The sequence below is a fragment of the Coccidioides immitis genome (genome assembly GCF_000149335.2).
Source record: "Coccidioides immitis RS genomic scaffold supercont3.2, whole genome shotgun sequence".
Classification (NCBI taxonomy): Eukaryota; Fungi; Ascomycota; class Eurotiomycetes; order Onygenales; family Onygenaceae; genus Coccidioides; species Coccidioides immitis.
In genome coordinates, this window is record NW_004504309.1 from 3,382,573 (window position 1) to 3,405,728 (window position 23,156).

Sequence of the window (23,156 nt, forward strand, 5' to 3'; positions counted from 1 at the left end):
CGATCGACGTCAACCTGCTCGACGATCGAGTTCGGTCAGACAACAACAACATCACATCGGTTCACTCTCAATCATCACTCACTCTCTTTCATTGTTCATGGGTATTAATAGTTAGTGTGTTTTATACATTTATTCACTCTATATCCTGTACCCGAGCTTTAATTTACCTAGTATACCATCCTATCTGAACATCATTACGGTCCCAGGCCCTCGTCATGAAGTCGCTCTCCCTACTGGCGCTCGCCGCCATCGCTCCTCCAGCGGCTGTGGCTGCTGTAGTAGACCACCAAGTTCCCTTTGAGAACAGGCCCGTGCAAGGGCTTCCAGAGAAATTCTTAATCCAGCTCGGACCCGAACAGACAAGATGGGTGACAGAAGACGAGAAATGGGCCTTGAAAATGGTAATTCTATCCCAATTTACCGACTTTCTCCTGAATTCTATTGACGGAATATTATCCTTAGGAAGGAGTAAACTTTTTTGACATCACGGCCGAGCCAGACAGAGGGTTCTCTGTTAAGAGCCACGAGCGTATCCAAGTTAGCTTTCCATCGGAAGTCAAACACCAAACGGAACTGGCGCCTCTGCTAGAGCAACTGTCCAAGGATAATATGCGCCAGAACCTTGTTCACTTTACCTCTTTCCATACCAGATACTACAAGTCGGAAACTGGTGTTCAGTCGGCAACTTGGCTGTTTGAACAGGTGGAGGAGGCCATCCAGGATTCTGGCGCTGCTCAACACGCCGTCAAAGTCGAAAGGTTTGAGCACTCATGGGGCCAATTCAGTATTATTGCAACTATCCCTGGAAGGACGAATAAGACTGTGGTCATCGGCGCTCACCAGGACAGTATCAATCTGTTCCTGCCATCGATCCTTCCCGCGCCTGGTGCAGACGATGATGGTAGTGGAACTGTGACTATCCTCGAGGCCTTCCGTGTTCTGCTGCAGTCAGAGGCGGTTCAGCAGGGCAACGCTGCCAACACCATTGAGTTCCATTGGTACTCCGCTGAGGAAGCTGGCCTTCTTGGCTCCCAGGCAATATTCTCGGACTACAGTAAGACTGGCAGAGACATTAAGGCCATGCTGCAACAGGATATGACTGGTTATGTCGAGGGCACAACTAAAGCTGGTGAGGTAGAGTCCGTAGGTGTTATCACCGATTTTGTCGACCCAGGTTTGACAGAGTTCATCAAACGTGTCATTACAGGGGTAAGTTGGATTTAAACCACGAATTTTCATAAAATCCTTTTGGCTGAAAACTTCACCCAGTACTGTACCATTCCGTTCGTCTTGACACAGTGTGGTTATGCCTGTTCGGACCACGCTTCGGCCAGCCGATATGGATACCCGTCAGCATTCGTCATTGAGTCAGAATTTAAGCGCTCCAACCAGCGGATCCACACAACGGGAGACACTGTTGATCTTTTGAGCTTTGACCACATGCTACAGCATGCAAGAATGACGCTTGCTTTCGCGTATGAGCTTGCATTTGCAGAGCTGTAGACTCCATTGACCTTTTTGCGTGCTCCAAATTTGCCCGGACACAGGTTTGTTGGGCATCCTATGATCTCTATGTTTCTGTTTGTGCGAGTTTCTTTGGCTGGAAATGATCATCATGCCCTAGAGTATAAACACCCATAAGCCTATCGATGATGCTAAGATTCACCATATTGTTTACTATCATTAGAGAACAAAGACAATGAAAGAATACACATCTTAGGTCTGACTTCCGCTCATGCTGCTATGGATTGGGTTAATGTTGTGATTTCTTTAGATCATTATTCATTGAAGCCGTAACGCGCTGGGGTTCTTTCCAGTTGCTCAGTGGATTCGAGCAGGCCGGAGAACCTAGGACGGGCTATTTTTCTATAGCGTGTGCCTTGTCTACTCTTAAACCAAATTTGGTTGAGTAGTTGAAATATATATTATTTTTTGTTTTTCGTGGCCCATGCAAAAGCTGTGAGAGACGGTTGAACACAACCATGGTTTTCCATATCCCCGTCATCAAGTAGATGGCTTTATCAAAGAGCGAAGCAACAAGAATTGACGACGTAGCTGAACCCATTAATATGCCAACATGGACCGAGAGAGGTTTGCGTAAAGTCGTAAAGGGGATACGCTTAACGTAATGCCAACCGGACGCCATGAAAAAAAAAAAAAGGAAAAAAAGAGGTATATGTTACATACATCTCGGGGAAGTATTGCCTGAGTGGGATATCAAGAAAAGGGAAAGGATGAAAAAGGGGCCCGGATGACATAGTGCGCTGAGTAACCAGGGAACGCCAGCTTCCGATAAAGTGTACATATCAGAACAGATTTCCGAAATAGCCGACCAGCAGCAACGGAATAAGGAAGAGGCCGGCAGATATCATCTGGGGGTGAGCTGCTGCTGACTTATCGACATCGACGGTATAAATATATTGGGCGGTTAGGTGGGAGGAATTGAAACAATTCCTCCTTGTTACTTGCTCAACATCTTCTGGCTCTGCGAAAGTAATATCGACGCACTATATGGGATAACAGGTCAGTCAAATAAACCTAGCTAGAAATGCGGATATGGGCGCCGTTTACATTATACAATGCAGCTCCGTGCTTAGCAATCTCAACGACTTGGATAGTGGCGTTGTCGCCAACATTCACGGTGATATTAGGGGGCAAAGGGACCTGCGGCATGCAAAACGTGCCAGGATAGGGCTCTACCGTAGGGCCGGTTATTTGGAAGGGAGAAAGCATCGGGAGACTCATGTTCAGCGGGACAGTTCCGATACCGAGGTTAATGTAGATGAGTGCCGTCTTGTGGCCAGGGAACCATCCGGGCTGGAACGACACCGCGCCACCCTTTACGGGCCATTTTGTTCGGTTTTGGGACATGGGCATTCCCCCACCTAGTTGGAATAATTTCATGTCAGGTAACTGGCTCCAATTTCAATTTCCACAAGCTGGTCAACTAACATGGATACAGCCATTGCATCCCGAAAGGATACAGATAATCTCTGTCCCCAGTGGCATTGCTGGCGTATTTCACGCTTAGCCCATCTGTTTCTTCAACTGTTCCATTTGAATATAGGTTGTTCCCGCGCCATCCCGGGTAAACGATAATAGTATGAGCACGGGCGACAGTCGCGAAAAAGAGTGAAATGACGATGGCCCACCACGAGCCTATCGAGTGTTGTCTCGTCATTGTGGGCGTGTGTACGGAATTTGCGAGCGCAGGAATGAGAGGTGGAGGATTTCTGACGGTTGAGCGCCAACCAGAGTTTCCGCACGGTCCAGGATCTTGAAGGAGCGAGGTTCTGTCGAAGCAACTGCAATTTACCACATCTGACCTGTATTTCACTTTCGACAAAGATGAAGGCACCGAGGAGAAGAAATGATGGGAGAGGTTGAAGCTGAAAAGATGACGATATCTTGGGCGGCTAAGAGACGTGCCTATGGGGCTAAGATCGACCCAGGACCCGACTAAAAAGTAAAGACCCTAGAAGAGGAGAAGCGACGAATCGCCCCTGGGGGTAGTACAAGGGTTATCTTGTTCAAAATAGACCATTCAATTGAAGGGGCAACCTCGAAGGTCAAGGCACAGTGGTTGATAGTCAGTTAACTACTCCGTAATCATCGCAAATTCTTAGAAAAAGACCGTGAATCACAAGGATAAAGATAAAAAGAATGCCCACCGGCAACGAAATATCCACCGGAGCCCTAGTACGGAATGAGATTTAAGAACTGCTCTGTAAGGAGTACGGACTTTTGCTTTCTCAAGACAGCCGTTCTCGCTCTTCAGGCCATTGTCCTTGGCCGCACTGGCCCCATGTCCATTCACAAAGCTGGACCTTGCGGAAACCAACGAATCATGGCAGAGGGCGAGCATGCAATCCGATGCATGCAAGGCTGTGATGTGATTGCGACAGGCCAATTGCATCGCTGATCACAAGAGGCCCGTTTCCTGTACCCCTGTCCGACGGCTGCGATTCGTGGAGGCGCACATCATGCAAGCGCCCACACTTGAAAGAAGGTTGCGATCCCCCGCTGAGTTTGAGTGGGGCTCGCAGTCCGACCCAAAGGTCGGTTTCCAGCTGGGAGCGCCGGCTATTGAGTGGAAGTCCTGCCACAGAACCACGGCGCTGACAAAAACCAACCAGCTCCCATCATGGCACTTCATGCAGTGACGAGCAAAAGCAGACCAAAAAAAGAGCTGCATCACGTGATAAGATTACTCAGCGAGTACCTTTGATGACTAATCAAGGCTGAGGATCCCGTGACCTCATCGCTTCCGTTTCCGACGGCAGCGCAAGTTTCCCCAACCTGCTGCGTCCTGCAACCGTCCACTGCCATGTCGCAGCCGGCAAGACGGAGGAAGGTTGTCGATAACGATGGGTGGACACACATCACCTCTACCAAGAAGTCCTCGAGTCGCCACCGCCCGCCGCAGCCCAAGGACCAGCTAGCGCCTGCAGAAATTCCTGACGGACTCACATTTGAAAAGCTGAAAGACAAGTACGATTGGCACAAGCAGCAATGGATGGAATCACACAGCTGGACCGTTCTAAAAGGATTGCTGGAGCAAGAGATTGCCCGTGTTTCGGGAAAGATTCGTAATTGTGTCTGTTTTGGGTTGGGAAGCCCGAGCGGCTTCTCCCGTGGAGGATGGGTTGATCGAAGGAGTATATCAATGTTTCAACTTGCCGCACTCGAGTTGACAGTGGAGCTTTTATGTACGTTTGCTACGATATTTATTGTTGGAGGATATACAGAAATGAGGCTGACGAATGTACTTGCGAAATGCACAAAGCCCAAGCAAAAATTATTAACCCTGATAACCTCTATGCTCAAGATCCTGTTTTTAATGACATGGATAAGAAGCTGCTAAAGTATGCTGGGTTCAACGTAGTTCAAGATCCAGATGCCTTTGCACTTGTTGCCAAAGAGACATTTTTGTATGCTCCTGGGGCTGAAAAATCTCATCTAATCGATCTTCTTTTGCGTGACCCGGGCCTATTTTTCGGAAGTACTTTCGATGACATTCACTCGGCAACCACTGAAGGTGACACATGCGCGCAATTTGTGGGGAGGAGGCGCTCACTTTTGCTTCCGGAGTTTGAACCAAACCCGAGTGCATTCTGGAGGACAACCTTGTATTGGAACGGCGAAGCACACCTACCGCCTTCCGCTGATTGAAACTCTTCTGGATGCCTATTTCGATTTAAGCAATTACACGAGGACATTCCATGTCCGTTCCACATTCCGCCGAGGAAGCCAGAAGGCCTTTCTGGCACGGTATGGGATATTTGTGCCTCCGTTGCACTCAACTTGGAGAAGGAGTAGCGATGCGATATGCTGGAATTAGCACAGAGGCTAAAAAGGCTTTTGCGTTGCCTGCGACACTACCGCTGGTTATCTGATAGTTGGCAAAGGCCGTCCTTTGACTTGATATAGGCGCACTCGCACTCATTCAGTTTCCTTATCAAAACACCGGCCTAACAAGCAAATGGACCCAGAATATTTTGCAGTGATTGGGTTCTGAATCCCTGGAATCTGCCTATGTAAATATGTACAACGAATGTTTGGCAAACTATTCTGTTCGAGGTATATATTTGCAATATTCACATTTATTTTTTGGCGGTGATTTATAATGCCAGTTTACACACCCACCAATTCCCTAGTTGATATCTTTACTATCCACCAAGGTACCAAAGAAATCTGCAATCTCTAGGAGCGCCATCTATAAACACCGCCGCGTTAGTGACATCTAGCAACCAATTTTTGAACCGCTCTGGACCAACATACCTTCTTCACTTCTTCACCATTATATCCCGGGAGATCTCGATCACCAACACCATCCTGAGCAACAACAACATCATATCCGAGCTCGTTCGCACTCCGAGCTGTTGTTGACACACAAACATGGGCCTGCAAGGTTATTAGCGTACTAAATACCATGCAGACGCTCCCCTGCCAGGGGGGAAAAAATAGCAGCCTGATATTAAAAAGTGAAAACCGTACCATGTATCCAACCAACACCACTTTCTTGCATCCCTTTCCCTTCAGCCACTCGTCCAACCCCGTCTTCGCAAACGAACTCGGGAACTCCTTGACAACCACCTTCTCCCCATCCAGTGGTTTCAGCTCGTCGAATTCTTCCGCCAGCGGGGTGCCAGGCGTGAACACTGGAGTACCCTCCGGTACCTTGTGGAGAACATGGACGATGTTTGATTTTTCGGATTTCTGCGCAGCGGCGCGGTATTTGGAGAGAAGAGAAGAGATGACAGCGCGGGATTGGTCGACAGAGCGAACCTTGAGAAGACCATTGGCATATCTGGAGAGTTTGATTGTAAGACTTCTAGGCGGTATGATGCGGAAACCGAAAGGGGCTCCTTACTCGTTTTGCGCGTCGATGATGATCAGGGTACTATCGGCAGTTGACGCCGTGAGGGGAGGGATCCCCGCCATATCTCTAAATAGAGCCATTGCCGTAGATATACTCCGTATTGGTCGGGATAAAACGTTCTGTCAGCTCTGATCTGTGAGTGCCTTCTCGTGTTCTTGCTGGATATCAAAAAATTCAAATTTTCGATCAAGGTGGGAGAGCCCACGAAGAGGAAATTGGATTAATAAACAATCGGGGGAATCTTCCTTTTCCGCCACTCGCGGGTGCTTCGTCCGAGGCGCAACGGTCCCGCCCCCGCATCTGGCTTCCCCCGACGCCAAGGCTTTCCGCCGAAGCCGGCGTCGTCAGGGGCAGGTTTCGGCGATGCGGGAGACCTGGTACATTCACTTTCAACAACTAATAGCCCGCAAGCCGGGATCACGCTGGGCCGTTCCGATGGATGACCGATTAGAGAAGCATTCGAAATGAAGAGACGAAAAAAAAAAGTTTAAATATATTATATATATACGACGCGCGTCGCTAAAATAGAAGAGGCACGATGGGGGAAAAAGGAGGGACGGGCTGAATTGGATAATTACTAAGGAGAGATGACATAGACAAAGGTTCAACTAGTGCCAATAATTGCCTTTAAACAACATGACACCGATCAAGGGGAAAAAAAGGAAAAAAAGGTATATACGCAGAGGAAATGTCCGTACGCCAACCTGCCAAGAAACCGCTTTTAAACAGCAGATGGATTCCAAGGGAGGGTTAGAGATATGAGGTTCCAGTGCTGGAAAACAATAGGAAAAGGAGACTATGTCGATCAGGGAAAACATAGGTACGGGGGAGTGAGCAAGGTGAATTCAAACAATACAGACAGGGGAATCAATATACTGCAGGGATGCATGTATAAGTATATTCACAAAAGGAAAAAGAGAGCATGCATAGTAAATTGCAAACATATGATCAAACACAAAATAGGTCAAGGTATCCAATATATGCAGAGAGATTATGAGCAGAAATGAAATGTATATACTGTACCGCTGTTCTTTGCGTATGTATGCATAGAGAAAAAAGCCAACAACAATGGCTGGATGTCTAAGCGTGTGAAATATTCACTTTATATGGTTTTCCCGCCGCAACTTGGGATCTTAATCCCGGGTTTGAGGTTTCTTCCAGGGTCCATGAGACCCCATTTGTCTTCCCACTCTTTGCCCGGCTCATTGTATTGTTCTTTCCAAGGCTCGTCGAATGCTTCAAACCTGTAGAGATACTAGCATTAGCACTAAGCACAAAAGGAAACGCAGTGATGGAGCCGGCAATTGGCGGTGAAGACCAACCAGAAATAATCCGTGCCCTTTTCCAGGGCAGGGCAGACCCAGTCTTCCATAAACTTGTTCAACTCCTTGATACCAGCAACCGCCCCAGAATTGGAGCTGGAACACTGGGAATTCCCACAGTTGCTCCCACCACCGCTAGGCCAACCGACTTCGGAGATCAGCTTTTTCGTGTTAGGCCCTCGAGACAGGGTAGAGTCTTTGTTGTCCCAAAACTCATACGTCCAATCGGCGGCCTCATCGACGGGGACGCCACCAAAGAAAGGATGAATATTGGACATGACAACATCGACAACCCTAGCGAGCCCTGCAGTCCAAGCATCACCCAAGTCCGAAGTTGTAACTGGCAGGTCGATGTTCATGTCTTTGAGCTTGGATTTGACATCTTCAAGGTAGTCGCTCAACATCTGCAGTGTGGCAGGGGACCGGTGACCGCGGAACAAGACTTCATTGCCAACGATCACTCCCTTGAATAACGATTTATCCGCTGTCGATTTGAGGATATCGTACATTTGTTCCAGCTGACGGTCGTTGGTCGTTTTGTTTTCGTTGTCGATCCACACACCCACCCAGAGTTTCATGTCTTTCAGCTCCAGCTTATCGATCGCATGTAGGACCATCTCCGTCTGGTTGCAGTCCGTGCCGTAGAGTCTCACAGTATTTGTGAGCTGCGAGAGGACTGCCATATCCCGAGTAACGTTGTTCTGGCTGGGGGGATACTTCAGACACAAAGGGTACTGTGTGCCCCAGGGAGTGTAGTCCATTCCAGGGAAGACCCTGTGCAGATTAGGGTTATCCATGAGATCCTTGATCTCCTGAGAATCTTTGTCGAGGTCCCCGTTGATCCTGGAGTCGTCATCTGCCGACTGTCCACCACCTCCCCCGGACGAGGAGGAGTTTGAACGGTTCCTTGATGGCAATAGCCCTCCAGCAACTCCACCAGCGATGCCTCCCAGGACGAGAATGGCAATGATGATACCAACAATCCACTTCAACTTCTTCTTGCTTGCTCTTTGCTCGACCAACCACTCACTCTTTTCACCGGGAAGAGCATCGTAGGATGGACCACCGTCGGGACTGCTGCTTGTTTGACCGTTCACGCGACCGCCGATGGTAGCTGCTGCACCACCGACAGCCGCACCGGCACCAGCCGCTCCAGCGCCTCCAGCCAAGCTTTGATGACTGCTACTTTTCCCAAGAGCGCTAAGGACTGATTTTCGCTTCGGGTTTGGGATGAAACCATCGTCGCCATCATCGACAATATCGTTCGGGTTGATAGGCTGGTTCATCGGCGACCACGAGGTGCGTTGCTGGCTGTAGGGACCATTGTTGAGTCCGTCGTAGTGAGGGTTAAACTGGGAGCTGTGGATGTTGTTGTTGTTGTTGTTGTTGCCGCTCCCATCGGTCGCACGGCTGAGTGGAACATTGGACGAATAGGACCCGGGTGTTCTTGACATCGACGATGCATCCATAGCGACAAGATCCGGGTTCGAAGCGTAGTACTGCGCGTCTGAATGAGGATGGTGGCCGTAGTGGTGTGTATTGTCAGGGTTGCCTCTGATCGCCTGAAGCCCGCTCTGCCGCTCGTGGGTGCTGGCTATGCCCGCCGCGATACCGGTAATGCCGCCGCCGGCAGAGAGAGGACCCAGGTTGTCGGCTCCAGGAGACACGGTGGAATCGGTGCGCGTGGTCTGCGATCGCACGGGTTGGAGAGTGGGATGCGGGCGTTGGGCGTGCGAGAAAGGCTGCGAAGCTGGCGAGTGTTCGTGGCCCTGGTGCCTCTGGTCCCTTAGCCTGCTGTATGCGCTATCCGGGTGGGCCGCCGGGTGGAAGCCGTGAGGCTGAAACGGCGCGGACGAAGGCAGCTCGTATTGGTAGTTGGAAGGAAAGGAGCTCTGTTGGGAGCCATGATTATTGTAATTCTCGTTCGAATCGCCACCGTTGTAGGAGCGTTGCGGGTGGTAAGGCATTGTCGGCGGTGCGGCGTGCACGACTCGCAGCACATGGAAGGTTTCACGGCGTCGGGCGCTGTTCCCGGGGAACGGAGCGGCTTGTGTCCACGGAAATCGACAAGCGGGGTGCCCTCAACCGCGCACCTCTCGAATTCAAGGACGCAGAGACGACGAGAGTCTGACGAGAGCGACAAGTCCGATGAGAGATCTCGTCATGAGAGAGATCTTGTCTTGAGACGAGATGCTGAGACCAGCAAAAGGGGGAAATGAGCGCAGGACACGCCGGGCTCTAGTTTCGCCTGGGACGGGGGTGGTGGGGGCTCGACGAGCTAAGCGTGAACGAGCCGGCAAGCAAGGTTTGGCTCGCGAGATGGCCGGTTACATACCAGGGCAGAGCGAACTCGCCACCCGCCGCTCCGTTCCAGGCCAAAAGGTAAATTTCTCGACGCCTGCTCCGTGCTCCGTGCCGCCACCCGCGCGTGCGCTCACTCTTAAAACGTGCCATCGTCGTCATCATCGACTGTCGTCCGCGGCCAATCCGTTGGTTGTCAAAACCGTTGCACCGGCGCGCTGCACGACATCGCCATGACAACCGCCGCTCCACGGCCCCGGGGCTGCCAATCACGCCGAGCCCTGAACACGAGCCTGCAGCGATCTCCGCATCATCGAAAGAAGGAAAACCGCTGCTGGGCAGCCCACTTGGGTCACTTGTCCTCCATCCTCCGAACTTGGTATCCTCGCTGACGCGCCCGCATAAAAGGTTGCTGCTGCACCCGCCTGCCTGCCACACGTCGTCGGGCCTCCGGAGCCGTCCATCGCAGAGACGAAAGGCAAGGAACGGCCAGCTTCGCTCGCAAACGGACCTCCCTCTTCCCCCCTCTACCTGCGTGCCGTTCAGAATCCTGGATCCGCTGATCACACTGTCTCACACTCCCCCACACCGACACTGAGACATGCTGCACAGCCCAACAACGGTCGCGTGTTTAACTCCCGAGAGAGAAAAAATAAACAAAATATAAAATAAAAAATAAGGTAAAAGGTCAGAAATAAAGGCGTAAAGAAAAATGGTGATTGAGGATTTAAAACTCGTGCTATCTTCCCTTTCTTGAGATACAGGAATCTTCGACAAGCAAGGGTTCCTACGCCCAGTGACCGCATTCCGCTTGAGCAACTATCTTCTTTTGGTATTTCCTCAAAGGACTACGGAATATTACTCGTCTTCTGGCTGGACCAACATCATTCACGCCTTATGATATCGATGCCGACAGAAACGGCAAACCCCGCCACCAGGCTTCTACATACGAACTTTTTCAGCATTTTCTCTCTCTTCTCCTGATCTACCATCCTGTGCAGTTCACAAGGCGACCAAAGCCGCCAATCCTCCGCGCGTGGATGCATTCATCGGATGCGATGGCGCGGTTTTTTTCTTTTTCTATTTCTTTTTCTTTTTTTTCCCCCGCGTAACACTCGGGGCCTCGAATCTACCAGATCGGGAATGACTTCAGGTTCCTTTTCTTCGGAGTAGTTTACAGAGACCTTTGTCGCATTGCTCGTCAATACTATCAAGGGGAGAGAAAGCATTGGTTCCCGTCTGTCCTCATTCGACTTCGATATCAAAATCTAATACGTCCATGCTACTCTATCCATATCCGCGCCATAGTTTACGAAGAGTTTATACTTCCTAGAAAATTGGTCTCTTCTGTCTATCTATAGAGCGTCTATCGACGGTCTACATCTTTTTTGGCATGCCTTCACCGCCAGCCCTCCAGCTTGCCCCCTCCTCGAATCGCACCACCTCGCATTGTGGGAAGAACATGGGTGCCATTTAAAACATCCGCTGGCGGAGTAGAATTTGCCACCAGGATGTGCGTCGATGAGTTTGGTAACATCATGGACAACAACTGGTAATGGCAACAAGAGCTTTGTCATTCTTCAAATCAGTTACGAAACCACTCCAATGGGCAGCACTTCCCAAAGTGGAATATTCCTCGTTTCTAGCCGATGCCCCGTCTTTCTCTAGACCTACTACACAGTCGACCTCATCTCAATGGCGTGAAACTACTGGAGGTTAGAGGCCCGACTAAGCTGCTTCACAGTTGACTACTTTGTGGGGTTATTATCACCATCTTATGGCATTCCGATAACCCGATGGGAATTGGCCGAGACTCAGTTGAATGGACACGATATATCAGATCAGAAGACACCTATTTTCCTTCATTGATGGGAGTTATGTTCGCCCTCGCCCAGGCTGATAAACACGGCAATGATGTAGTCGCGAGGTGAGGCCCCCTCGTCGAATGGCTAGAACTCGCGAGCGGATCCGGGGTGATGACGAATTTTTGGGTATGGGAGGCAGCCGGCTTTGCCCCCCAACCAATCGGCGCGAGAGTTGACGCAGAAGGTTGCCTGCTGGACAAATAAAATCCGAAGAATCTTCGCGTATACCAGACGGCCCTTCCAGTCGCCCTATTCCAAACCCAGCTATCGCCATTTGGGAACATCGTCTCGAACACAAACATAATGGGGCCATAATTCTCACCTTGCCAAACCGCGATGGGATCCCCTTTCAAACTGGAGATGCCCGTTCGACCGCAATTCTTAGGATCCTACTTGATCAGCATCTGCACGGGATGCGATTGCTACCGCACCGGCCAGAAGCCCCTCCCGATGGAATTTGAGAATTTATCGAGAACGGATGCCGAAAAAGCAAATTTACGATAAGAGCATAGCGAAAAGCATGCAAGGGATGCAGGCTGCTCACTCAATATGCAGCTTTCGGCAACTTGACTCCAGTCTCCATTGTTATGGTAGTAAGTTTAAGCATGAATATCTTGCGAGTGGTTGGCACCACAAATTTTGTAAATGGCATGGAAAGCCATGAGGACGAGCTCGAATCTGGCCGGCTCAATTGAATGCAAGAGCTTGAAGACAATATATGGATGAAAAGCTAGGACGGCCAACTCTGGACGTTCCTTTTCTCCAGCAGATATCCCTTGAACCATCGGGGTAGCTAGGGCTCATATCTTCAACTCACCACAAAATAAATTTTTTTTCCCATAGGTCTGGGACTACTGTTCCTGGGGTTGATGTAAAACTCGCTTGCCAGGTCCATGTGTTGGCAGAAGACAACGAGGAAAAGCCTGTTGATCCTCTCCGACATCAAGTCTAGCCTTTGCAAGAGTAAGAGAGCGGTGGACCACCCGTTCGGCGTGGCTAGATTTCAAAATATGAACAAGATGTTAAGGGTTAGCGCTAATACCCTTGGAGTACCTTCATAAAGCAACCTTTAGATGGTCACACGAAACGCAGTTTACAACTGGCACGCGTGGGTGCCCAATTTGCGGTCCTGGTGCTTGCTCAATGTGACAGGTCAGAATTACAGACTGGCCAACTGAATGTCCCGTTTGATGGCCCTCAATCCACGCGTTCGGTACGTCAGAGTATCTGGTTAATTGGAGGACTGGCGGCAACTCGACCGCATTGCATCATATCTAGTGCTAGCCACTAGAGGATGTTCTCCTTTGGCCTAACCAGTGGTCTACAAATACCTCTTTTTTGGTTTTTGGGTTTGCCCAGTGCTCTACTCCGTAGTAGAGGCCAAATCATGCCCGGGATGCCGTCTTTGCTCGTTTATCGTGTTATTTCTAGCTCCTCTGGCTAACTCGTTACCTGCGCGATATTCGTCATGCCATTTCCTTTCTCCTCCCAAAAACAATATTTAGATCTGTTGCTGTCTTACTAATTATAGGTTGCTATTTTTACCATCCTCAAACACGGCTGAGTCAGTGGCCTCAGTCCTAATCATGACTTTGTGACGAGTACATCTATTAGAGATGTACTCCGTAGTTACAGAGCAAACCGCCTAACCTTGATAAAGCCTTGGCAGCGAGCGGAGTAAAATGTGTTGATGCCTTTCACCTCGATTATTTAGTGGGCGTTCTTCACCCTCATAATACATTGCTGGGGGACCAGAGGTTCATATATCTCACCGCCAGATGATATGTTTGGTTTGTTCGCCTCGAGGCGAAACTAAAGGGAGCTTCAATATATCCCTAACAGCATTCCATTCTTCAATTCTAGCTTCACATAAGCCTTTATCGAAATGGACTTGCTCAGAACAAAAGGTGGTCCTCAGATAGAGTTGTGGAGAACCTTTCCTGAGCTAACTATATAAGTACGGCGCGACCAGCCAACTATGGATGCACTGTACAGAATTGCGTTCTCTTGGCAAAATGTGTTCCGGCTGTGATGAGATAGAAACCACTAGGAGCCGGGCTGCTTCTCAGAGAATGGAAGCTCTACAGCCTAGGAGATCATCATGCCTGAAGAAGCCACGGCGGTGGTAAAGAGAGAGGGAGGGGTAAATGGTTTTAATGGACAATGCAAGCATAGCACTTGACTCACTTTTTTGCTGAAAGTACCAACTTCGTTTGAGCGCTGTTGAATCATCTAGTGCAATCCATAGGTAACAAGACATTTACAAGTGTTTCTTGGAGTTCTTGGTCATTACATGGCTACCCACGAACCTGTCTGAACATAGCCTCTCGTGCTAGAGGACTTCTGCGCCTTTCAACATACTTCAAGCTAGTAGGTGAATTTCTCTCTTTCAAAATAAAGCTAATTATAACTAGATCATGGATGAATTGAAATTCCGGAGTTTTTGATCCCCGAGTTTGGCTTTGACCGACGATGACACACGGCTGGTATAGTAACACAGACCTCTAGCATCCGTTCTCCTTTTCCACTTTCATTCATGGACGTATGCAGTTAACATGCACGATTAACCATTTGCATTCTGACAACGCAACGAGGCTGCATAATTCTCATGCACGGGTACTTACCAGCTATATGCCCTTCCTTTGCTACCCCGCTTGAGATGAGGTGATTTAGGGGGCCGTCTGCCATCCCCTCCGTCTCAATCCTGTGGAAATGTTTTCTGTGAACACCCAACGCTAACTAGCCACTTGTCTGACACAATGATCAAAAGGAAAAGAAAACTCAAGAAGTCCAAGGACAAAGACGCACAGGCTGTTGCTGAAAGTCTCATCGTCTCCAGCAATGACGCCGTGCCCCTTACTGACTACGACTATGAGAATGATCTACGGCCTGAGTTTTCGTAAGCCCCCATATTTACCTCACCTAGCATAGGTACCTGCTAACTCGGAGAGCTAGACCATATACAGAAGACTGCTGCTATCTCCTCGTCGGAGAGAGCTGCATTCGCTATACAGTGCCAACTCATCACCTGAAAAAGTCCCCGTATTTGAGCTTCCGAGCACCGGAAAGTCTTTTAAAGTCTTATCGAGACTCTCGAATGATTGAAGTGCCAGAATTGGATGAGGATATCGGACACACACTAGTGCACTTCCTGTACACCGATGAATATCAGACGCTGAAGTATCCGATTTCATCGAAAGCTGAAACCAAGGCAACTGAATACAGGAGAAGCATCCTTGTATATCAGGCTGCTAGCGCATGCGGATTGCCTCTCCTATTGGAGCGTGCAAAGGAGCGCATAAACGAATTTGACAATGCAGTATCGATCTTCGAAGCCCTGGATATTGCGAAACTCGTATACGAGAAGCTCCAAGATGGTGACAAGGAGTGGTTTTGTGGTTACATCAGACGAAAACTCGAGAATGCGTTTGATGCCGATGAGACATTGTTTGCCCAAGACCAATTCAGAGGGTATATCGGCGAGGCTCCCACGTTTAGCCGGATGCTGGTGAAGCTCCTAGTCGAGATATACAGTGACAGACTCTCAAGAACGCGCATCAAGAACGGCCAGCGCGGGACAGATGGGATTGAGCAACCAGCTTGCAATGAGCTGGCGGAAGAGATTTCAGTACCTGACGGCCCTGACCCAGAACCGGAGGAGGTTAAGGCGCTCGAGTACCCTGAGCCAGAACTGGAGGAAGTTAATGTGCTCGACGAGTGCCCTGAGCCAGAACTGGAGGAAGTTAATGGGCTCGAGTACCTTGAGTCAGTCCCCTAGAGATAGGATTGTGGAAAGTTCTCACCACGACAAAACGCAGGAAGGGCGGCGCATACATGAAGGCGTCCAAGTACCTGAAGCAGATCGCCAACGAGAACTGCCAAGAAAGAAGCGCGGAGAAACTGGCCGGATAGGTCGGCGCGCCCGTAACGGAGGCAGGTTTACTTATAGTCCTTTCCTTCTCATATACCGCGCAACTTCAATTTTTCGGGTCGCATTTTTGTTGTACGTAGGCTTTGAATCTCTCGCTTCTTCGCCGGGAGTTTTGATATTGCGTTTCGGTTGTCTCTTTGAATCCTTATAATCTCTAGTTGTATTCTGGCCCAATTCAAGCTGCAACTGGAGCTCTGATTGACCTTCAGGTCTACCTACGGGTTGGGCTAGGTTCCCCTCAGTCAATTCCCTGGTCATAATCGGTTCCAATGAGTCGTTTCACTCGAATGTATTAGTTCACCATCTTTGCCTATTTGTCCCAGGGGTCAACAAGGTGTCTTCCTAGCCTCTGGCTTCAGGGGCTGTCCGCTCGTTCGTTGTTGGCAGCGGGGCTCCTGACCGCGTATTCAACATTTCTGAGGCGTTTTAACGCACTGTGACCCTATACAGGTCATCAAGAGGTGCCAATCAATCTATTCCGAATGTCGAACCAAAATCAACGCGGTTCGATGGGTTGAGCTGCATTACCTAACAATGTTGGAAGCATTCACCAAGGTCACCGACCAGCCACCAATAAAGCTAGTTATGTGACTCATTCAGTCCCCCTGAAGCTGGGAATAATGAGCTTGAGTATTTCGTACATCTTGAGACAGTCAAAACGGATGTAGTAGTCTAATCGATAAATGGCAAAAAAGATATGAATTCTTTTTAACTTATCTAGCTAACGTGCTGGTTCTTCCAACAGGAGGCACAGCGCCATTCCTACAGATTCAGGTATTCAAGGCGGATCGCTGATTTGGAAGGCCTTGGATGGATATTAACGCTCAGTTATCTGCCAAGCTCAGTGTTGTGACGGCGTGACAAGCATCTTCCAATATAAGCGAGCGCAATTCCAACCCTGGTGGCTTGGAATCCTAGTCTTTTGCTGTTGGTGCAGCGGAATATCATATTCACCAGCAACAAGACTCCAGACAAGAATGACTAGGGATCATGTGCAGCACAATATCCTTGTAGCAGAGAGCATCACTGGAGTCTTGCAGGCAATCAACCCTCATTAGTGCACCAGGTTGTGAGGAGGCGAAGGCAATCATCAACACAATGAGTGGATTCTGCACTGTATACTGCTCATGGGTGATAGATGCTCTATCCAAGCACCAGTATTAGTGGACGATGGCCACAAGATCTTCCATGCTCACAACTGGTTTGTGATCAATCAACAGGTCTAGGTCATACTCATTCATCAAGAAGCGCAAGATGTACCTGTGAAGTCCGTGATAATCAGGAACAAGCGCTCCTGTCTTGGATCTCACCTTGCTGATTTATTCTTTTATGAATTCATCCACATTCAAGAGTTGAAGGAATTTTCTATTCCACCCAGATAGTACTTTGTTTCTGGATCTTGAAATTCTTCAGCCACCAGTCGGTAACTATAGACTTGGAGGTTCTCAGCTGTGCATGCTGCAAGATGGGAATTGGCACCAACTTCCATAAAGATTAAAACAGCGTTGAAAAAGGGATGTTCTGAACTTACAGACCGAACAGAGGTAAATTTGTTCTGTCGCCGGCCCCCCCTATCACGTCCCTCTTTTGGTTTTCGTAGTATCTTGCAGGGCCTGGGTGCCCTTACACTTTTTTGGCTTCAATATAGGTTGGAATAAGGTTATGGCCTGCGTCTATTGAATATACCTCGTGGGATTACCCGAGTCTCGCCATGGCTATACTTAGCCAGGGACCCATGGAAAGCCAGGTGGCACAACTCCAGCCCGAAAGGTTAACCTCATACCTGATGCTATACATGGATTCGAAGCTATTAGGTTTTATAATAATACATTAACTACTCCGGGATCCGGTGGATATCTATACCACATCATATATAAAATAACATATCACACCCACATTCCACCCGCGAGCTTCACCTTATATATGCACACATTTACTGCGTCCATGGGCATGTACCACAAATTAGACAATCCCAATCTCCCTGCTTCCCATAGGTATTAACTATCTAAAGCAGCGTCAAAGCACAAACAGAGCAAGCAATCAAGGGAAAAGTTTCATTTCTATGTCCATATCCAACAATTGCAATTCTCTTTCTTCCAAAAAAGATGCCATTGCCATTTCCAATTCCATAAATCAGTCCAAAATGTTTCCTCAAATATATACGGTCCAAGAAGAAATCAGCATGGAGACAACAGCGAGACATATACAAATATATAAGCCCCCGATGAGCACAAGACAACAGAGCCAAACGGAGGAAAGAAAATGAAAAACAGCCCGAGGTATCCTCCAAAACAAGTCATTTCTATTCCCATACCCAGCGCAACAAAAGACCAACAAACAAGTCAAAAAATATGCAGTTTCCCAGTTGTATTCCCAAACAAAGTACGTGTCTTCCTTTATCCCTTTTTTTTTTGTTGTTTTTCTTTCTCTCTCGCTCTCTCAATGGTACATCCTAGTCTGCGAAGATATGTCATAACTTCCCATTAGATTGTGTTGTGCCCCTATGGTTTTGTTTCTTTTATTTCCCACTCATGGCTCTACTTCCTCTGCGTTTCGTGCAGAGGTCGATATCTCGACGGCAGCTGGAGAGTTGGACTTGTCACGTTTGCTGCGCTCCAGCCATCTGCGCTTGCCAGCGCGAGTTTCAAAGTGCGAGGCGATGGTGGTGGGCTCTTGTCCGGCAGTGAGCATAGAATTGCGCATCTTGTTTCTGTACGCATCCACTGAAGAAAACAATAAGAGTCAATTCGAAACCAAAATCACACCACGTGGAGGGAGAAAAAAAAATGGGGGCGGCAACCAAAAAACTTACAAGCCCTCTGAAGGAAGAGCGTCCGTCCCGAAAAGACCCTGCTCTGTCCCCAACTCATCCGATACCCCAAGTCATTCAGCAACACCTCCTTATCCCTCTTCCTCTTCGCGATCTTGGGCACTGCCACCGTGCCCTCGCCCTCTAGCATCGGCACGGGCACGACCGTCCGCCCTAGCGTCGCCTCTTCTTCAGCCACGCCGTCAACACCATCCGCATCGTCCACAAACCTTCTCCCGGCCCTCCCCACAGTCGACCCAAACGGGCCGTGCACGGGGAAATACGTCCGCGGAAACACCGAATTCGACCGCCGATACGAGTCGGGGATCTCCTTCATGTCGACCTGGTCGAGCATCACCTTGACGCGCACCCTGCACCCGCGCTGCGGGTCCTCGACCAGGATGAACTTCCGCCGGCGGCCCTCAGGCAGGTCGCCGAATAACGCGGAGCTATCCGCGTTCGCGTCTTCGCTCCCGTGTGGCCGGCGAGTCGTCGTCGACGAGGAGGATGACGAGGTCGCCACGCCCGTCGCCGTCTTGCCGTAGTGGTCGATGCCGGCGGTGTCGCGGAGCGGAGGGGCCATGGACGGGGCGTTGGCGGTGGACGGCGGGTTCGGGTATGAAGGGTAGCCGTGGAACATGTGGCTGGGGCGGAGATCTGGTGGGCTGGCGAAGGTGCTCGTTGCGGTTGATGGACGATGAGTACCGTTCGTATAATCATGATTGCCTATAACAATGCTCAATACGAATTTGTCGTATTAGCCTACGTTTTCGTTTTCCGTCTTTTTTTTTTTTCTTTTTTTTTTCTTTCTGGGTTTGTAGGGCAATTTCAAAAAAGAAAAAAGCAACCCCCACTTTTCAAACAAAAAAAACGAAAAGTATGGATGAAAAAAGGAGACCGTTATGTCCCAATCAGACAAAATATGGGCATGAAGAAGGATTGCACGGAAATGACCGCTTGGTTTATTTCAATCATCAGGCATAGAAGAGAACACAGGTGCGGAGAGAAGAACAACAGGTATGGGAGAACCGGCTGCCATGGTCAAAAAAGCAAATGAAAACAGCATAGATACACCGCACAAATTCATTGTACAGATACATTGCCATCTCTGGCTCAAGCAAAGGGAGAAAGAAGTTCTTGAATAAAAGCAGATCATCCAAAACCACCACGAGGGAGAATAGGCAAGATCACTTTTATCCACCAAAAGACCAAAAAAAAGGGGGATGACAAGAAAGGACAGAAAAGAAGAGAAGTTAAGGGAAAGAACAAGGACATTTTTGCTTGTACAATGAAATATAATCACATCCGGTGGAACATACCGCTAACATCTTCCGAGCCCGGTGGACCACCATCTGGATGAGCGTGATGGTGGTGAAGCTGAGCTCCTCCCATGGAGAGCGCCGGGGGCCCACCCAGCGTAGCACCACCGCCGGGAATTCCCGTCGGCGAGCCACCGGGGCCCGCCAGGTGAGAAGCGTGCTGGGCAGACACGGCTTTCCTATTATTCAACTTGGCCATCCTGCGCACCCTCCTACTCCGTAACCGCGGGTCTTGGTTACTGTTTCTCCAGCTGTCGACGGCGCGCTGAATCAGACCTCTCTTACCGCGGAGACAAGGGTTCAGCTCCGCGAGCGCCCAGCCCACGGCGTTGCATTCGGTCTCGTACACCAGACGGTTTCCCCGGTACTGATCCTTGCTACAGCAAGCCCGTGGGTACACGCAGTTCTCTGTCTTGAATTCTTGGGTCAGGTTTTCGATGTTGATGTTCTCCACGTCGCATCGGATGGTATATTCCATCTTCACCCGATCCCGAGAATACTCAAAGGCAATCCACTGTACGCCGTTGTTATCTTGCCTTACGACAAGGGGTGTCGTGGCCGGGATCGGGCCGGGAGCGGCACTGGTGTTCGACCCAGGGTTACCAGGATGGCTGTTTGGCGCTGAAGAATTTGGAGGTGCTGGGTGTGACGAGTTTAACGGCGTTCTCTGCGTCGCTGTCGTCTGCGGGACTGCAGGCTCCATCTTCAGATGCGGGCTACCTGCCATTGTGCTGTGTGGAGACGGTTGGTGCAGATGCTGCGGCTGCAGCTGTGGTGCGGTTGTCTGTGGACTTATAAGGAGAGGTTGCGATGTGAGCTGTGTGTGTTGTGGGGCGGCAGAGTGCGTCGCATATGGAGCGGAGTGGATTGGGTTCATCGGTGGGTATTGGGGGTAGCTGTACATCCCCTGTGGGATCTGGGGCGGTTGTCCATAGAGACCGCGGCCATGTTGATCGTGGGTGGGAGGAGAGGCCACAGACGCCGGGGAGTTGGACTGAGGAGTGTGGTAGATCGGGGGGTAAGGACGCTGCATTTGGGCGGTTGCTGCCATAAGATCGGGTGCTTCTAAGCTCAGTCAGTACCAGGGCGCTTCCAATGAGTTGAGAATAACCCTAGAAGAGAGAAACAAAGTAAAAAGAAAAAGAAAAAGACAGAAAAAGAAAGGTTTCTCCATGACCAGAGCTCAAGGGAAAAACCACGGCGACAAGATATGACGCGCAATTCCTTCCCTCAAACCTCGTCACGATTGATCGCACAGTTCCAAACAAACACACACAACAGAGATGAAAAAGAAAAAAGGAAACTTTTTTCTTTGGTTGATGCGTACCGCTAGATGAATAGTGTCCAGCGCTTGTCACTGCATATGCCCCAGGGTGTGACGTGTAGTAAGCTGGTTCTTGGGGAGTTGGCGCGTACGGGGGCTGCCGCTGCACAGGTAGACCGTTTCCCAGGACGTGCTGCTGACCATACGGCAGGCCGGAGGCGGACTGGTGGGGCGACGAGTTGGTGACTGGTTTTGGCTGTGCAATGCCGGCTGGTCGAGTCTGGAGCGATTGGGCGTGTTGCTGTTGTTGTTGTTGTTGTTGGTGGTGGTGGTGGTTCTGGTGAGAGGACTGGCTATGTCGCTGTACGAAAGCCAGCTCCAGTTAGCTATGTCGAATAGAGAGAGCGAGGCCCACAGCGGAAGATCCGAGCTGAGAGAAAGTAAACAAAAAAGAAAAGATGTAAAGTCAATGGAGTGAAACGGGCGGAAGGACGGTGGAGGAACAAGGTATAAATGGGGGGAAAATCCGGGAAACGCCTTGATGTTGGTGACAGGGGTGGGCGCTGGTGGCGGCGGAGAAAGTCTCTGGGGTAAATAAGAAAAATAAGAAGAAAAAAAAAGCCGTTACAACAAGGTAATAATTAAGGTGCAGTAAGGAATAGCAGAGCGGTTTTATCAACAGGTGGCAAGTCCTGGAGCGGAAATTAGAAGTAAATGAAACCGTACAGGATCTCGCGCGTCAAGTGTTTAACGGCCGGAATGCTTAGGGTCTTCTGATCAGAAGCGGACTGCGGAAAGTGGAGGCAAAACAAAGTGCGCGGTGGAATTTAGGCCTCGGGAGGTGTCAATCATGGAGAAACAAGGGTGTTGGAGTCTGTGAGAGACTTGTGTGTATGCAAGCCACCCAGGGCCAATGACGGACGGGGAGACCTTGCTGGGAATCTCTCGTGTGTTCCCGGTCGCTGTCTCTGTCGCTTGCTTTCTCTTTGCGCCTGGCTGGCTCTCTCTCTTCTCTCTTCCTCACACACACACACACACACACACTGGCGGAAGAAGAAGTAGCAGAAGAAGAATAGGACTGGACAGGCTCAGAAAGAAAGACGCAAAAGAAGAAAAAGAAGATCTGTATGTAAGCAGAAACAAGAAGCCAGCCAAGGTTTAAGTAGAAGGATCAACGAAGGCCAACGAAGATCTAGAAAAGGTTTAGGGCTGTTTTGGACTTGATTCAGGCGGGGAGCAAAGAGACGCAAGGGAGGGTCGTCGTGGGCCGGGGGGGGAAGCGAGGGAGAGGAGAGTGAGAGAGAGTGCGAGATAGCGTGTGTAGCGCGAAGGGGCCGATGGAGTCATGCCGGGGCGCACTCGACAAGGATGTAACATCAGCCTGCTGGATCCCTGTCTAGCCCGGCCAGCTTCGCAACGCTCCACCCGGGCTAGTCCCAAGCGACGACGGCCTGCTGCTCAACGGCGCACCGCCCAATCGTATCCGTGGGCGGCTGTGGGCGGCTGGTGGCTTGGATGGAGGATCAGTGGAGCTTGTCTCCTTCGGCCTCGCGCGTGAGAAGGTTTTTTGGCTGTCCTCGGTGCGTTTATTTTTTTTTTTTTATTATGATTTTTTTTTTTATTTTTTTGTACTTTTGTGTTTTTTCTCTCCAATGATGCGTGGCGGTGGTTGATTGTATTTGTGTTCGTTTGACGACCAGAACAGCGACCGGGCGGCGACAGGTGTGTTGTGGCCGGGCACTCCGCTCGCAGGCTCTCTCTCTCTCTCGGAACATTGAAAAAGGAAAAGGTAAAAATAAAATAAAAAAAGAATGAAAAAAGAAAAAGAAAATAGCAAAAATACTGAGAGGTGAAATCAACTGATATACAGAGTATGTGTGTGCATGTTCATCCTATTGCTGTTGGAGAGGATCGACGGGTTTGCTGGGATCGTTGCTTGGTGGGCACTGTGTTCCCCACGTGT

At 49.7% G+C, this 23,156-nt stretch overlaps 9 protein-coding genes across 9 annotated transcripts; 5 read left to right on the plus strand and 4 right to left on the minus strand.

The window, feature by feature from the left end:
* The first annotated feature begins 55 nt into the window (after nt 1–55).
* CIMG_06741 (leucine aminopeptidase 1) lies at nt 56–1,667 on the plus strand. Its single transcript, XM_001242844.2, has 3 exons — nt 56–401; nt 463–1,209; nt 1,270–1,667. The coding sequence occupies exons 1-3, from the start codon at nt 216–218 to the stop codon at nt 1,501–1,503; spliced, it is 1,167 nt and encodes a 388-aa protein (XP_001242845.1). The 5' UTR covers nt 56–215; the 3' UTR covers nt 1,504–1,667.
* Nucleotides 1,668–2,306: 639 nt separating this feature from the next.
* CIMG_06742 (uncharacterized protein) lies at nt 2,307–3,370 on the minus strand (the record flags this gene model as incomplete). Its single annotated transcript, XM_001242845.2, has 3 exons — nt 2,953–3,370; nt 2,572–2,885; nt 2,307–2,507 (listed from the first exon to the last, which is right to left on the minus strand). Exons 1-3 carry the CDS (start codon nt 3,179–3,181, stop codon nt 2,307–2,309), a joined length of 744 nt encoding a protein of 247 aa, XP_001242846.1. The 5' UTR covers nt 3,182–3,370.
* A 918-nt stretch (nt 3,371–4,288) lies between these two features.
* CIMG_06743 (uncharacterized protein) lies at nt 4,289–5,620 on the plus strand. The gene is made up of 2 exons (XM_001242846.2): nt 4,289–4,709; nt 4,787–5,620. The coding sequence occupies exons 1-2, from the start codon at nt 4,328–4,330 to the stop codon at nt 5,170–5,172; spliced, it is 768 nt and encodes a 255-aa protein (XP_001242847.1). The 5' UTR covers nt 4,289–4,327; the 3' UTR covers nt 5,173–5,620.
* Nucleotides 4,820–6,627, minus strand: CIMG_06744 (isochorismatase family hydrolase). The gene is made up of 4 exons (XM_001242847.2): nt 6,374–6,627; nt 5,998–6,310; nt 5,782–5,904; nt 4,820–5,716 (listed from the first exon to the last, which is right to left on the minus strand). The coding sequence occupies exons 1-4, from the start codon at nt 6,460–6,462 to the stop codon at nt 5,654–5,656; spliced, it is 588 nt and encodes a 195-aa protein (XP_001242848.1). The 5' UTR covers nt 6,463–6,627; the 3' UTR covers nt 4,820–5,653.
* A 226-nt stretch (nt 6,628–6,853) lies between these two features.
* Nucleotides 6,854–9,671, minus strand: CIMG_06745 (endo-beta-1,3-glucanase; the record flags this gene model as incomplete). The annotated part of the gene is made up of 2 exons (XM_001242848.2): nt 6,854–7,626; nt 7,705–9,671. 2 exons carry the CDS (start codon nt 9,669–9,671, stop codon nt 7,485–7,487), a joined length of 2,109 nt encoding a protein of 702 aa, XP_001242849.2. The 3' UTR covers nt 6,854–7,484.
* Nucleotides 9,672–10,023: 352 nt separating this feature from the next.
* Nucleotides 10,024–10,677, plus strand: CIMG_06746 (uncharacterized protein; the record flags this gene model as incomplete). Its single annotated transcript, XM_001242849.1, has 2 exons — nt 10,024–10,086; nt 10,414–10,677. 2 exons carry the CDS (start codon nt 10,024–10,026, stop codon nt 10,675–10,677), a joined length of 327 nt encoding a protein of 108 aa, XP_001242850.1.
* Nucleotides 10,678–11,857: 1,180 nt separating this feature from the next.
* CIMG_11817 (delta9 fatty acid desaturase) lies at nt 11,858–12,522 on the minus strand (the record flags this gene model as incomplete). Its single annotated transcript, XM_012358702.1, has 2 exons — nt 11,858–12,259; nt 12,442–12,522. 2 exons carry the CDS (start codon nt 12,520–12,522, stop codon nt 11,858–11,860), a joined length of 483 nt encoding a protein of 160 aa, XP_012214125.1.
* Nucleotides 12,523–14,629: 2,107 nt separating this feature from the next.
* CIMG_06748 (uncharacterized protein) lies at nt 14,630–15,648 on the plus strand (the record flags this gene model as incomplete). Its single annotated transcript, XM_001242851.1, has 2 exons — nt 14,630–14,769; nt 14,802–15,648. The coding sequence occupies 2 exons, from the start codon at nt 14,630–14,632 to the stop codon at nt 15,646–15,648; spliced, it is 987 nt and encodes a 328-aa protein (XP_001242852.1).
* A 5,644-nt stretch (nt 15,649–21,292) lies between these two features.
* Nucleotides 21,293–22,997, plus strand: CIMG_11819 (uncharacterized protein; the record flags this gene model as incomplete). The annotated part of the gene is made up of 9 exons (XM_012358703.1): nt 21,293–21,364; nt 21,405–21,653; nt 21,748–21,783; nt 21,856–21,903; nt 22,025–22,084; nt 22,270–22,318; nt 22,423–22,487; nt 22,594–22,773; nt 22,899–22,997. The coding sequence occupies 9 exons, from the start codon at nt 21,293–21,295 to the stop codon at nt 22,995–22,997; spliced, it is 858 nt and encodes a 285-aa protein (XP_012214126.1).
* Nucleotides 22,998–23,156: the final 159 nt, after the last annotated feature.